The sequence below is a fragment of the Callospermophilus lateralis genome, chromosome 2 (genome assembly GCF_048772815.1).
Source record: "Callospermophilus lateralis isolate mCalLat2 chromosome 2, mCalLat2.hap1, whole genome shotgun sequence".
NCBI lineage: Eukaryota > Metazoa > Chordata > Mammalia > Rodentia > Sciuridae > Callospermophilus > Callospermophilus lateralis.
In genome coordinates, this window is record NC_135306.1 from 167178845 (window position 1) to 167192038 (window position 13194).

General features: G+C 37.9%; 1 protein-coding gene and 1 non-coding gene across 2 annotated transcripts in view; both read right to left on the reverse strand.

Annotated features, from left to right (window-relative positions):
* Window positions 1–614: 614 nt before the first annotated feature.
* Window positions 615–714, reverse strand: LOC143393304 (small nucleolar RNA U13). The gene has a single exon (XR_013090598.2). It is a non-coding gene; the product is annotated as a small nucleolar RNA U13 (small nucleolar RNA).
* Window positions 715–1107: 393 nt separating this feature from the next.
* Tsg101 (tumor susceptibility 101) overlaps window positions 1108–13194 on the reverse strand; it is a 52356-nt gene continuing 40269 nt past the window's right edge. Inside the window, exons 8-10 of the mRNA XM_076844256.2 lie at window positions 4493–4695; window positions 2753–2992; window positions 1108–1429 (exon numbers count right to left, since the gene is read on the reverse strand). Coding sequence (XP_076700371.1) covers window positions 1340–1429; window positions 2753–2992; window positions 4493–4695 — 533 coding nt within the window. The 3' untranslated portion in view covers window positions 1108–1339. The remainder of the gene's footprint in view (window positions 1430–2752; window positions 2993–4492; window positions 4696–13194) is intronic.

A 13194-nucleotide genomic window follows, 5' to 3' on the forward strand; every position in this document is an offset into this window, starting at 1 on the left:
TTATTTCTCCAACTTACTCCTCAGGTTCATGATTTTAAAATGTAAAAAGCACATACTCACAAAAATAATTTAAATGCTACAATCCTAACCCTAAGTAAAATCTTGGTAATCCTAACCCTAAGTAAAATCTTGGTTTAACCTTGGCAGTTTTTATTCTGATAATTTTTATAAGTAGATTTTAATTTTCTAAGAAAATATCTGAACTATAAACCCCTCTGATGTTGCAATTGGTTATTCTTCTCTTGGGCTGGGTATAAATCTCTGTTTGTACGTGGTACTGAGGATCGAACCTGGGCCGCACGCATGCCAGGCGAGCGCACTACCACTTGAGCCACATCCCCAGCCCAGGGTATAAATCTCTAAAGGAAAACATTTCACATTGGGATGTTTTCTTCTTCTACCACTCTCATTTCGATGGGGAATATTTTGTTCTAGTTGGATGAGCTCTGCAGGACATGGTATGTAACTCATTTTTTCATCATAAATTTGGTTACAGCATCACTTCCCATGAAGACAACAAAGACAAGGATGCCAACAAAGACAAGGATGCTTGTGCATTGTATCTTTCCCTTTTTCTTAAAAAAAAAAAAAAAAAAAAAAAGTTTATTTTTTCACTTCATATAGGAAATGTGCTGACATTATAAGAAGATTTGAAGGGGGCACATCTTACACATGGTGTGAAAATCCAATCATGCTTATGAAACAATTAAAGGGGAAGGCGCACAGATCCTATTATGTCCAGACCATCTTGTCTAGCTAACATAGATCTTGGGTGTATACCTTGGCACCTGCCATTCTGTTCCTTTCTCTCTGACAGAAATAGTTATGGTTCAGTCAGGCCATAGAAAGGAAACAGATCTAGCAAGGACTGGTGGGAGGGTAAGCTACACATACCTCTCACAAAAAGATCAGTTTTCAAATCCTTCAATATTTAATTCAAATATATGCCATATTAAATAAAATTCTCTTTATATCCTCTAGAATAAATAACACTAAATTGTAACAATATTATTGATCAATATTATGTTTTGGTTGCTAAGTGAGAAGATTGCTTCTTATGAAGGTTCATAGATCTTTCCTAAAGAAGTCCAAAAAAGAAGAGAAAAATTATGCAACAAATTTTATTTAGCATAGTCAGTTCCAACATTCAGCACAAAAAGTTTACAGAGGATAGAAAGTGCATTAATAAAAGCCAGTCTTTACCCAAAGAAAACAGAAAATATATTATTGATTCAAAATATTTTACACTTGAATGATAAACTGAATAACTTATTCTGGGTACCTACTGATAAAAGAGAAGAAAAGAATGCTTTAAGAAGAGGTCAAATTCCAGCTGAAGTCAGTAGAGGTCACTAAGACCAGCAGTCTTTCTTGCTTTTTGCATTAGTGCCCTCAACTGGAACTGTTTACGGGACAGCAGACGTACATGCTGGAAGGGGGGAAAAATTTCAACAGTTTAGAATGGCTTTGATCCAGGCTCACGCATGAAGTATCAGATAGCTATAACCTAAATGGGATCTAAGAATCCTAAATACATTACCAATATCAACCTGTGTTTGGAATCACTACCTCATTACTTGTGGCTTTTAAAACTTCACCACAATGAAGCCAGTAGACTACATTAGAGCAAAGTCTTCTGAGGCTTACAGGGAAAGCACCACATTCAAGGATCTGGCTCAGGATTTTGAGCTTTATCCTTTTCTATTCTTTTTTTTTTTGGGGGGGGGGGTGGTGGTGATGGGGATCAACCCCAGAACCTCACAGATGCCAGGCAAGTATTCTACCACTGAGTTACACTTCTGATATATAACCAAGATGTCTCACTTTGCCAAGAAAACTTGTAGCATGATCCTAATGGAAGTTACCCATTCTTCTCCCTTGGCTATAAAAAGGGGATGGGCAAGGATAAGCAACATGGGGTTAGTTTTTGTCTGTGGTCTAATCCCTACCAAGTAGCATACATCTCTTACCTAACCAGGTGCATCTTTCCCTATGCTACGCCATCAAAGCAGGAGACAGTGTTCTCTCTTGGGTCTCTGGTTTATACCAATTCATGTGTTTGCCTCAGACCTAAGCTTGCATCAGATCTAAGGCACATGGTTTAGCCTCTCACCCACAGTAAGATCAGTTAAATGACCTGACTAGCCTCACATGTACACTGAGGCACCAACAGCAGCTGGACCAAATATCGAAAGGATGGCTGCTGCTATTCTTAAAACTATATTCTCCATGACCCACCAAACAGCAGTAACCAAATCCAGCTTACTAGATTTTCATATCTGTATAACAGCATTAAGCCTAGGAAAATTTTCATTCAAAAGAGTAGCCCACTTCCTTGGAGAGGGCTGTTTATCAGGGGAAAACCAATCTAAAATTATACAACATTAACAGATAAAAGATGGAGTGAGCAGTCAGTGATCTCAATTTAAATAGTATAACCTGAAAGAACATATGTAAATTTATGTCCCCTTGATACACTCAGACACAATAGTTATAATAGAAGAGTTACAGCCATCTTGATTCTGCCAGGTGGTAGGAACTGCAGACCCTAGCCCAATTTCTCCTTACCTGGAGTGATCCTCAGCACTCTAAGAAGACACTGCTTGATCATGGTCATATATCTCACCTGCTTGCTCTTGTATGGAAAAATTATCTTCCCTACAGAGAAACCCTTTTGGTTTGTGGTTTTCAAGGTCAGTGTCCCTATAGCACAAGATCTAAAAGCCTGGAAAACAGAGTGAGGAAAACATACCTTTAAGAAGACATCCAGATCTATTACTCCTCGTCTCAAGGCTTCTCCCAGGTAAAAGATAGTGTCTTCAATAGCATTTTCCTCTGCATACAGATTTAGGATCTGTTTATATAATGGGGCTGTGGGAATGATAACTTCATCAATATCATTATTTTCAGATTGATTTTCCATTTTCTCCAGAGCAGAACTGAGTTCTTCATCCTTCTTTTTCAAAAGTTCTATGTTTTTGTTAACTTCAGCCTGAAAACAGAACAGTACGTGCATGAAAGCTTTATACTAATTTGTACATAATTATTTGCTTGTCAGACAACTTCACAGAAAGGGACTAATAAAATAATAACACTAGTCAAAAGTAGAGGAAAAGGTGATCTAATAGGCTGAATGAAAATAGGGCAGTGGTGGAAATATCCTGAGTTGAGCACATTTAGTAACAGTGACAAGAGTTGCACTTATCAGTTAACAAGCGATAAAGAAAACTAAGCCATCCACAAGATGCATTCCAGGAGGAAGTCACTTTACATAAAAGAGGTTCTTCCTCTAAACAAGTGGGCATCTGCCACAGAGTAATAACGCAGAGTCCTGAACACTTGGCTTTAGTTTGAGGATACTGTATGTGGTGGTTGTAGGCTCTAAATTATATTATTGTCACTTTCCTGAACTTCTGAAAATGGCTGGCCACTACAGAGTTCACTTTATACATATACTAGAACCATTCTCCATGTCTAGGTACAAATCATTTCCTCCAAAGCCTTTGAATCTCAATATTTTTAACCTTTTTTTTTTTGGCTCTGGGGATTGAATCTAGAGGTGCTTAACCACTGAGCCACATCCCCAGCCCTTTTTATTTTAAGATAGGGTCTAGCTAAGTTGCTTAGGGACTTGCTAAGTTTCTGATGCTAGCTTTGAACTTGTGATCCTCCTTACCTAGGCCTCCTGAGTCACTGGAGTTATAGGTGTGTGTAACCATGTCTAGCAATAATTCTTTTCTCTTAAATCAAAAGTGCACATTTACTGAAATTAATTCTCCCTCATGGGTATGAAAAGTGGACATGTGAAACTGGCTCTCAAGTTATGCTAGTGCCTTTACTTCATTTTCACTAAATAAAGACACAGGACTGATTTACACGCCGACTCTAAAGAAAAACAATCTGTCACAAAGAAACACACCATGTTTATGGGACTCTCTCAAGTTAGAAGAATTCATTGAAGATAACTCTAAAATGGTTTAAACAACATTTGGAAACAGAACTGTCCCTTAAATCTATAACTCACGGTCTGTGGATCTTTATTGTGGCTTCGAACTCTAACTGTATGGCAACATCACATATTCAAGCAGTCCTTTCTTTGGGTGGCACCTTTGGGCAAAGGTGCAAGCAAAATGCTCTAAATATCATTCACATCCCAAAGAACAAACATGGGCTCTATTTTAAATAATGCTATAAAGAAGCTATAGTCAAATTTCTAAAATTATACACACACACACACACACACATGCACATATATATATAAAAATATTTTTTAGTTGTAAATGGACTTTTTTTTTTAATTTGAATGTGGTGCTGAGGATTGAACCCAGGGCCTTCCACATGCCAGGCAAGTGCTCTGAGCCACAACTCTAGTCCTAGACACCTATAATTTTCTAAACTCTTTAATCCATGCATACCTATGGTATACACAGAACATTTCGCCATGACTAAACTTCAATTCCCAAATCTCAAAAGTCTTGGATGAATTACTTACTACTTCTTGATCTAAACGGGTGACCATCTCTTCCAGTTTCTGGTGACCTTTTTTCAGGTCTTCCTCTGTTCGTTTCAAGGCATTGAGCTCAGCCTGAGCGCGATCCATTTCCTCTTTCATTCGCCACCTCAGTTTATCACTGACTGCTGAGATAAGAGAGGCTCGAATGGTGTCCTCGCTGATTGTGCCATCTCTGCTGGGACCTGCAGGAGACAAAGACAAAAATACATTTGCTTATTTCCCAAGCTCTCTCTATTCCTCTCACAGGAACCTTCAGAGAACAGGTCAAAATATGAGCAGACACGTTCAAAATAGGAGGAAATAAAAGAAAATGTTTGCTACAATTCCATAATAAACAACAAAAAATGCGAGCTGATTCAGAAATTTTCGGTATAAGAAATTACTCTTTTAATCCATATTTACTCAATCTCAATTAGGCAGAGACTATAACTCTAAATATTACAATTATTCCTAAATCTCCAACAAATGAGACCATAAATTTATACCAAAGAAAAATACTTCTTAATTTGAGTCAAGCCCATTCTCTGGTTTTACTGCTAAGCTGAAAGAAGACAGCCAGCCAGGAGAGGCCACTCAATGACTAAAATGGGCAGATTCTCTGGTTTTACTGCTAAGCTGAAAGAAGATAGCCAGCCAGGAGAGGCCACTCAATGACTAAAATGGGCAGAGTTTCCCTAAACTGATGAACAGGTTAGTAAGGCTCCTCAGCTTCTACAGGATTTTTGCTCCTTTACTCCCTATTAAGAGAAGATGGTAGAACAGGTGAGCAAAAGAGAATGATATCCACATTTCAGATCAAAGAACTTATCTTTCAGAATTTTCTCCAGAAAAGCCTTTCCTTTAAAAAAAACTATGGGTACTCTTTATTAATATTAACGTTCTTCAGTTATGGTTCTAAATCAGCAAACATAAATGAGTGTTTTTTTTCAATTATATCTGACTATAGAATACCATATAGGGACATAAGAAATATATTTAACCTTAACTGCCAATAAGGAATAAGGGATGATTACAGACTAACAAAGTATCACTTCTACCTTGAGTTGAAAATTTTTATCAACTTGACAGAGTTACACTAACCAGGGAAACAGACCTCTTCAGTATGTTTGCAAAAATGTGCCCAACTTTCACCACCCATGTCCTCATTCATTACAGGCCCTTTCCTGGTGCCAAGGCACACTGTCTCCAAAGAAAGTATGCTGTCCAAAATACTCTGCAACTTTTTTTTTTTTTTTTTAAATCAGAGATTGAACCTCAGGGGTGCTTAACCACTGAGCCACATCTCTAGCCCTCCCATTCCCCCTTTTTTATTTTTTGAGACAGGGTCTTGCGAAGTTCCTTAGGGCCTTGAGACTGGCTCTGAACTTGTGATCCTCTTGCCTTGGCCTCCCCAGTTGCTGGGATTATAGGAATGTGCCATAGTCCCCAGTTCCACACATGCTTTGAATGGGCCATTTGATCAAACTGTCTTCTCATAGAAGCTGATCCTTACCCAGGTTACATTGGGAGACTCTGGAGTTCTCCAGCATCACAGATTTTGAAGGGAAGTGTAGAGTTATTTTTTTTTTCCTTTCTTTTCCTTTCTTTTGTTTCCAACCCAGAAGAAAGAGGGTCTCTGTGAGTTGGATTTTCTTTATCTAGCAGGTAAAAATAAGTTCAGTGTCCTCCATGACCTGAGGAGTGTCCTAGTGATCCTGGTACAGTGAAAAAGTCCCAACATCACACTGCCTCCCAGTGTTCACTGTTTCTCCCTACAAGGGTCTCCTCCTTTCCATCAAGAAACCTCCTGCTGAGGGGAGCCCAAACTATCCATCCTGTAGGGTTCATAGAGGCAAACGGTTGATTATTAACATACAAATCCATATAGTATATATGTTTCAGAATTCACTTCTCATTTTACAAAATCATTTTAGCTTATTATTCCATATTTTTAGAAACAAAAGTATTAACTCTTTCGGACAAACTGTGCTTTGAAATTCAGAGCTGCAAAGCTAGAGGACTAAACTTCCCCTGTGAAAATCAAGGTTGTTTTCCATACCCTGGCTTCTCTTAATACCTCACTTCCAAAGCGTTTGTATCAATTTATCAGCTATTACCATTACTTCCAAGCTCATTTCCTCATTTTTCTCCGACAATACAGTTTCTTCTACCACCCCTTTATCCATTCCCTCCAATACATACAATGAAGGTACCAGGAAGACTATGGCAACTTTCCTGAACTCATCCATTCATATCTTCACTCACTCACTTCTGGCATCTCTGATGTATTTGTACTACTCCTACTCCCAGTAAGCATCTCTCCTCAGCCTGGACTCCTTGTCCATCTCATATATCCCTGGAGATAAGCTGCCCCGCAATGGGGCCTCATTTATAGCCACCCAATTGCCCAGGACTTCAAAGGCTCACCTGCCATTAAATCTAACCAAAATCCTCAACCCTTCTGATCCCTCCCTAAAACGATAAATCCCTAAATCCTCTTTTACCATCTTCCACAAAGGCAACAATCTGCAGGAGGATATCATCAGAGAAGACAACAACTATCAATAGGAGTATTCCACTGTTTTTCTTCTTCTCTGCTTTGGCACAAGAATCCTAACTCCTTTAATTATGTGCCTAGCTCCTCACTGTTCAAAAGAATTTTCTGTTAGATTTGGATATGTGGTATCTCCCAAAAGCTCATGTCGTATGTGAGAAAATGCAAGAATGTTCAGAAGTGAAATGACTAAATTGAGAGTAAAACCAAATCAGTGGGTTCATTTACTGGTACGGATTAACTGGGTGGTAACTATAGTCAGGAAGAGATGGCTGGTCACAATGGTCACAGTGACATAAAAGCTAACTAAAACACCTTCCTTTCTTAGCAAGAAAACTTATTTCTCCAGATCCCTTTTAAGGACAAAATGCCTTAAAGTTTGCATCTTTCCCTCTTCCTAATTCTATTTAGTCAAAGTACAATGACTACATTTTCTACTTGTTTGTATTCTGTAGTTACAATCCACTCAGACAAGGAAATGTCCATTTATTCACCTCTTACCAACCACAAAACATGGGTATGAAGCCTGTTCTCTCTAGTTTTAACCTGAGTTCAAGTTTAGTCTTTGATCCATGTACATTCTCGAGATCACCCCCATACATGCCCAACAAGGGTAAAAAATGAATTTAGAAAATGATATATTGCTTTTTTTATTCAAAGATACACATATAATATTTCTGTGAGGAAAATGGTTAGGGGAAAAAATGTCTAAAAGGGCTGACTGGCTAGGAGAATAAATGAGAAAAAGGTTAAGAACACTGCAGAGAGGTGATCTCATTCCTGGACGCTCCGTGGCATGAAACCAAGAAACAAAGAAGAGAGGCAGCTTCTCCCAAGGTGGGTGATCAAAAAAGGGGGAGGGTACTTTACTGGAACCTAAAACTGGACATTCAAAGCAGATCAGAAACACAAGACATTGATATAATAAAATAAGAAAAAAATCTCCAGTGGCATAGATGCTGCCATAAGACAGGCCAGAAGCTCCAGCCAGAGAGGTTCCTCCATGAGCACAATAGAGGGATAAGGGAATTAAAGGCCTGCATTTTTGGGAGGCCTGAGGTATGTTTAGGTATGAAGTGTTTAGAGACCAAGGACATTGCCCCACAAACCTGAAACACACGCTGCATGACATCTCTGTGTGGGTAAAGAAGCTGCTGTCTTTACAGCTTCCGCATAGGGCAGGGGCAGGGGCAGGGCCAGGCCGGCAGCAGAAGAAGCTGACTCCTGGCAAACTCCAGTTTACCCTGAAATACAGGCCCAATAAACACACACTTCACAACATAGAGTGTGCTTAAGTGACCAGAAAAAAATCAAACATGGAGATTTTATACAGGGGATAATGGATCTCAGGAAACCATCCAGCTCTATCCCTCCCTTTCCAATCCGACTGCTTGAAGGATGGGCTCGGAGAGATGCCTCTGGCTGTGAACTGAGAAGGTGGGGGCAGGAGAAATTGTTTGGAGACTGAACCCAAGACCAGAAAGCGTGGGGCCTGCAGGTGACACAGAGGACTAATAATTGGCTTCCCCACCAGATGAGTGGAATCCAGGGGAACTATGGGGTAAAGTACTCCAGCATAGACCAGCAAGTACTGGGCCCTGGAGGGCCCAATTCAGACCAATTAGCCTTCAGTGAAGAGCCCTGAGCCCACCTAAACCTAAACCCTGCCCCCAGGAACTATGCCTATGGGATTACCTCTCTCACTCCAGCAATCCAGAGGATGGGATATCATACTCCAGAAGACCCCACCTAAACTGCTAAGAAGAGATGCTGAGAATATTTTGAACTCCAACAGGAAGAATTCTTTAAAAAAAAAAAATCTTGATGAAAAGTTAAATTCTTTTTCACTCTTTAATAGTAACCTTAATGGTACATGGACATTTATACAATTTTCTGTTTTTTCTCTCTCCCCTTATCTCTAGCATTTTTGAAGTCAGTTATTTTACATGGATAAGTTTTTTTTTGTGAACTAGAATGTTTGATTAGTATATTTTATTTTTGTTTTGAATTCTTTTGTTTTAATTTTTAATTTATTTAAATTTTTGCTTTACATTTTTCTCCTGTTTCCCTTTATCCTCTTTTTTCTTCTGTTAACAGCCAATCTCTTTTTTAATTAATTTTTTTTTTAAAGAGAGAGAGAGAGAGAGAGAGAGAGAGAGAGAGAGAGAGAACAATACAGAGTACAATTTTCATATCTCTGGTTGTATACAAGTATATTTACATCAATTCATGTCTTCATACATGTACTTTGGATAATAATGTCCATCACATTCCACCGCCCTTCAATAGATGAATGGATAAAAAAATGTGGCATATATACACAATGGAATATTACTCAGCAACAAAAGAGAATAAAATCATGGTAAATGGATGGAGTTAGAGAAGACAATGCTAAGTGAAATTAGCCAATCCCCCAAAAAACAAATGCCTAATGTTTTCTCTGATATAAGGAGGCTGATTCATAGTGGGGTAGGGAAGGGGAGTGTGGAAGGGGGCATGGGGTTAGAAATGATGCCGACAGCCAATCTCTATTCTTCTTTCATTCTTCCTTTAATCTCTTACTTCTGTCTTCTCTCCTCCTCCCTCATAATCATCACATCCTTTATCACTTCTGTTCTCTCCCTGTCTACCAACTGAAAATGTAAACCCTTTTGCAAACTTGGTTTTTTTAAAAAAAATATTTTTGTAGTTATCAATTAACTTTTATTTTATTTATTTATATGCAGTGCTGAGAATTGAACCCAGTACCTCACACATGCATTCTACAACTAAGCTACAACCCCAGCCCACAAACTTGCTGTTTTTATTATAGGCATAACTAATTATATAATTTTTGTTTATTGTGTTAATTAACATTATAGATGTCATAATAGGAGCTATTTGATTTAATGCTGTAAATTGTTTGATTGGTTCTTGTTTTTATTTGACTTCCCCTAAACAGTGAGGTACTAGAAACCTTCAGAGACACTCTCAAGTCCACAGGGTAGAAAATTCTACTGCCTCAGATCCATACTGTTAGATGGGTAGACACTCAAAGAACATGAAAAAATAAGGAAACAAATCTCTCCAAGCAAACCAAGATACTTCAATAGAATCCATTGATACCACAGTGGAAGAAATGTCGGAGAAGGAATTTAGAATGAACATAGTTAAACTAAAAGTAAAAGATGATGTAAAAGAGCAAATATAGGTAGCAAAAGATCAGTTCAATAGAGTTAGAGATTGTGGGGAAAAACCAAACAGAAATTCTTAAAATGAAGGAAACAATAAACCAAATTAAAAATAAAATAAAAGCATCACCAACAGAGTAGACCACTTGGAAGATGGAACCTCAGGCAATGAAGACAAATGTATAATCTTGAAAATAGAGTTGACCATGGAGAGAAGATGTTAAGAAACCATGAACAGAACTTGCAAGAATTATGGGATAACATGAAAGGACCAAATTATCGGGATAGATGAAGGTGTGGAGATACAAACCAAAGAAATGCACAATCTTTTGAATGAAATAATATCAGAAAATTTCCCAAGTCTAAATAATGAAATAGAAAAATCAAATATAAGAGGTTTACAGGACCCCAAATGTGCAAAATTACAACATACACAAATCAAGGCACATTATAATGAAAATGCCCAGCATACAGAACAAGAATAAAAATTTAAATGCTGAGAGAGAAAAATATGAGATTACATATAGAGGTAAAACCAAATTGGATCACAGCTGATTTCTCAACCCAGACTCTCAAAGCTTGGAGGTCCTGGAATAACATATACCAAGCTCTGAAAGAAAATGGATGGCAACCAAGAATCCAGCAAAAATAAGCTTCAGATTTGAAGATGAAATAAAAACCTTCCATGATAATCAAAAAATAAAAGAATTTGCAACAAGAAAGTCTGAACTTCAGAATATTCTCAACAAACATTCCATGAAGATGAAATGAAAAAGAAAAAGTGAAAACCAGCGAAGGGAGGAACTACAACCAGATATTTTGTTGCTATTATTTTTTTTTCTCTTTTATTTTTATTTATTTATTTATTTTTTTAATTAATTTTTATTGTAGGTTGTTCAAAACATTACATAGTTCTTGATATATCATATTTCACACTTTGATTCAAGTGGGATATGAGCTCCCATTTTTACCCCATATACAGATTGCAGAATCACATCAGTTGCACAACCATTGATTTACATATTGCCATTCTGGTGTCTGTTGTATTCTGCTGCCTTTCCTATCCTCTACTATCCCCCCTCCCCACTCCCCTCCCCTCTTCTCTCTCTACCCCCTCTACTGTAATTCATTTCTCCCCCTTATATTTTTCCTCCTTTCCCCTCACTTCCTCTTGTATGTAATTTTGTATACCCCTGAGGGTCTCCTTCCATTTACATGCAATTTCCCTTCTCTCTCCCTTTCCCTCCCACCTCTCATCCCTGTTTAATGTTAATCTTCTTCTCATGCTCTTCCTCCCTACTCTGTTCTTAGTTACTCTCCTTATATCAAAGAAGACATTTGGCATTTGTTTTTAAGGGATTGGCTAGCTTCACTTAGCATAATCTGCTCTAATGCCATCCATTTCCCTCCAAATTCTATGATTTTGTCATTTCTTAATGCAGAGTAATACTCCATTGTGTATAAATGCCACATTTTTTTTTATCCATTCGTCTATTGAAGGGCATCTAGGTTGGTTCCACAGTCTTGCTATTGTGAATTGTGCTGCTATGAACATGGATGTAGCAGTGTCCCTATAGTGTGCTCTTTTTAGGTCTTTAGGGAATAGACCGAGTAGTGGAATAGCTGGATCAAATGGTGGTTCCATTCCGAGCTTTCCAAGAAATCTCCATACTGCTTTCCAAATTGGCCGCACCAATTTGCAGTCCCACCAGCAATGTACAAGAGTACCCTTTTCCCTACATCCTCGCCAGCACTTGTTGCTGTTTGACTTCCTAATGGCTGCCAATCTTACTGGAGTGAGATGGTATCTTAGGGTGGTTTTGATTTGCATTTCTCTAACTGCTAGAGATGGTGAGCATTTTTTTTGTTGCTATTATTAATGTCTATTTTCTGGCCTTGTCACCATTACCCCAATCTCATTTTTAAACTTATGTTCTACTCCTGCTATATTTAAATTATGCTACCCACAGTCTATGAAAGGCAAACTTTTTGAAGGCCTTGCAAATGACCTGTGTGCTTTAAATACCAGCAAAATGATCCTGCTCTTTTCCTTAACAAGCACTACCTCTCCCTTCAATAAACTCTAAGCCATTCTGAACTGATAGAGTTTAATGCTCTTGAATATCAGATTCCATCTCTACTACGAAGTTATGGTTAAGACTAACTGCTACCCATGATCTTTCTTCCATTAACCCATAATTAATTCTCAAAGCACCAGCACAACAACTGGAACCTACTTTCTTAACAGTTCTTACTACAAACAGTTTAAAAGTTGATAAGGAGGGACCACATATTCCTTACATGCAGCCTAAACATGAGTGGCAAACTGCTGAAGGGTTTCCTGAAACCAACAGAATTACTTATCTTCGAGGAGACCTGGATAAAAGCAATCTCAAGGCCCCAGGAACTAGAAGTCCTTAGGATGTGCTTTACAGGAACCTTCCTTTCTCTTATTTGTGCTGTAATGTAGAAGGTAATTAAAATTGTTAATCAATATAACAATGCTAAAATGGCAAGGTGTTATAAAACCAAATGAAGAAGAGCTAATCAATATTTCTTCTCTCTGAAAATCAGAAAATAACTTCTGAAGCTCTATTGCTTTGAAGGGCTATAGTTGGAAGGGGTATTGAAAAGTAAATAAAATACTTAACATTATAGATTTCAACACTATCACTGTTTCAACTTACTCAAATAAATATGCCTCAACAGTCACTGCAATTCAGTGGTAAGCCTCTTCATGAGTCAAATAAAAGATACTATTCCTGTCTCCAAGGGGACATACAAATGGTTTAGCAGGTAATACTAGCATGATTCTCTCTCTTTGACTTGCTTTGGTTTGCCATTTTTGCCAGAGTTTTGAAAATTTATTTATAAGTTTGGGTTCTCCAAATAAATTCAAAACATTAGAAAAATGCAACATGCATTAAATCTTTTCTGTGACAATCTTTGCTTTTGCTATACAAACCAAAGTTAAGTTT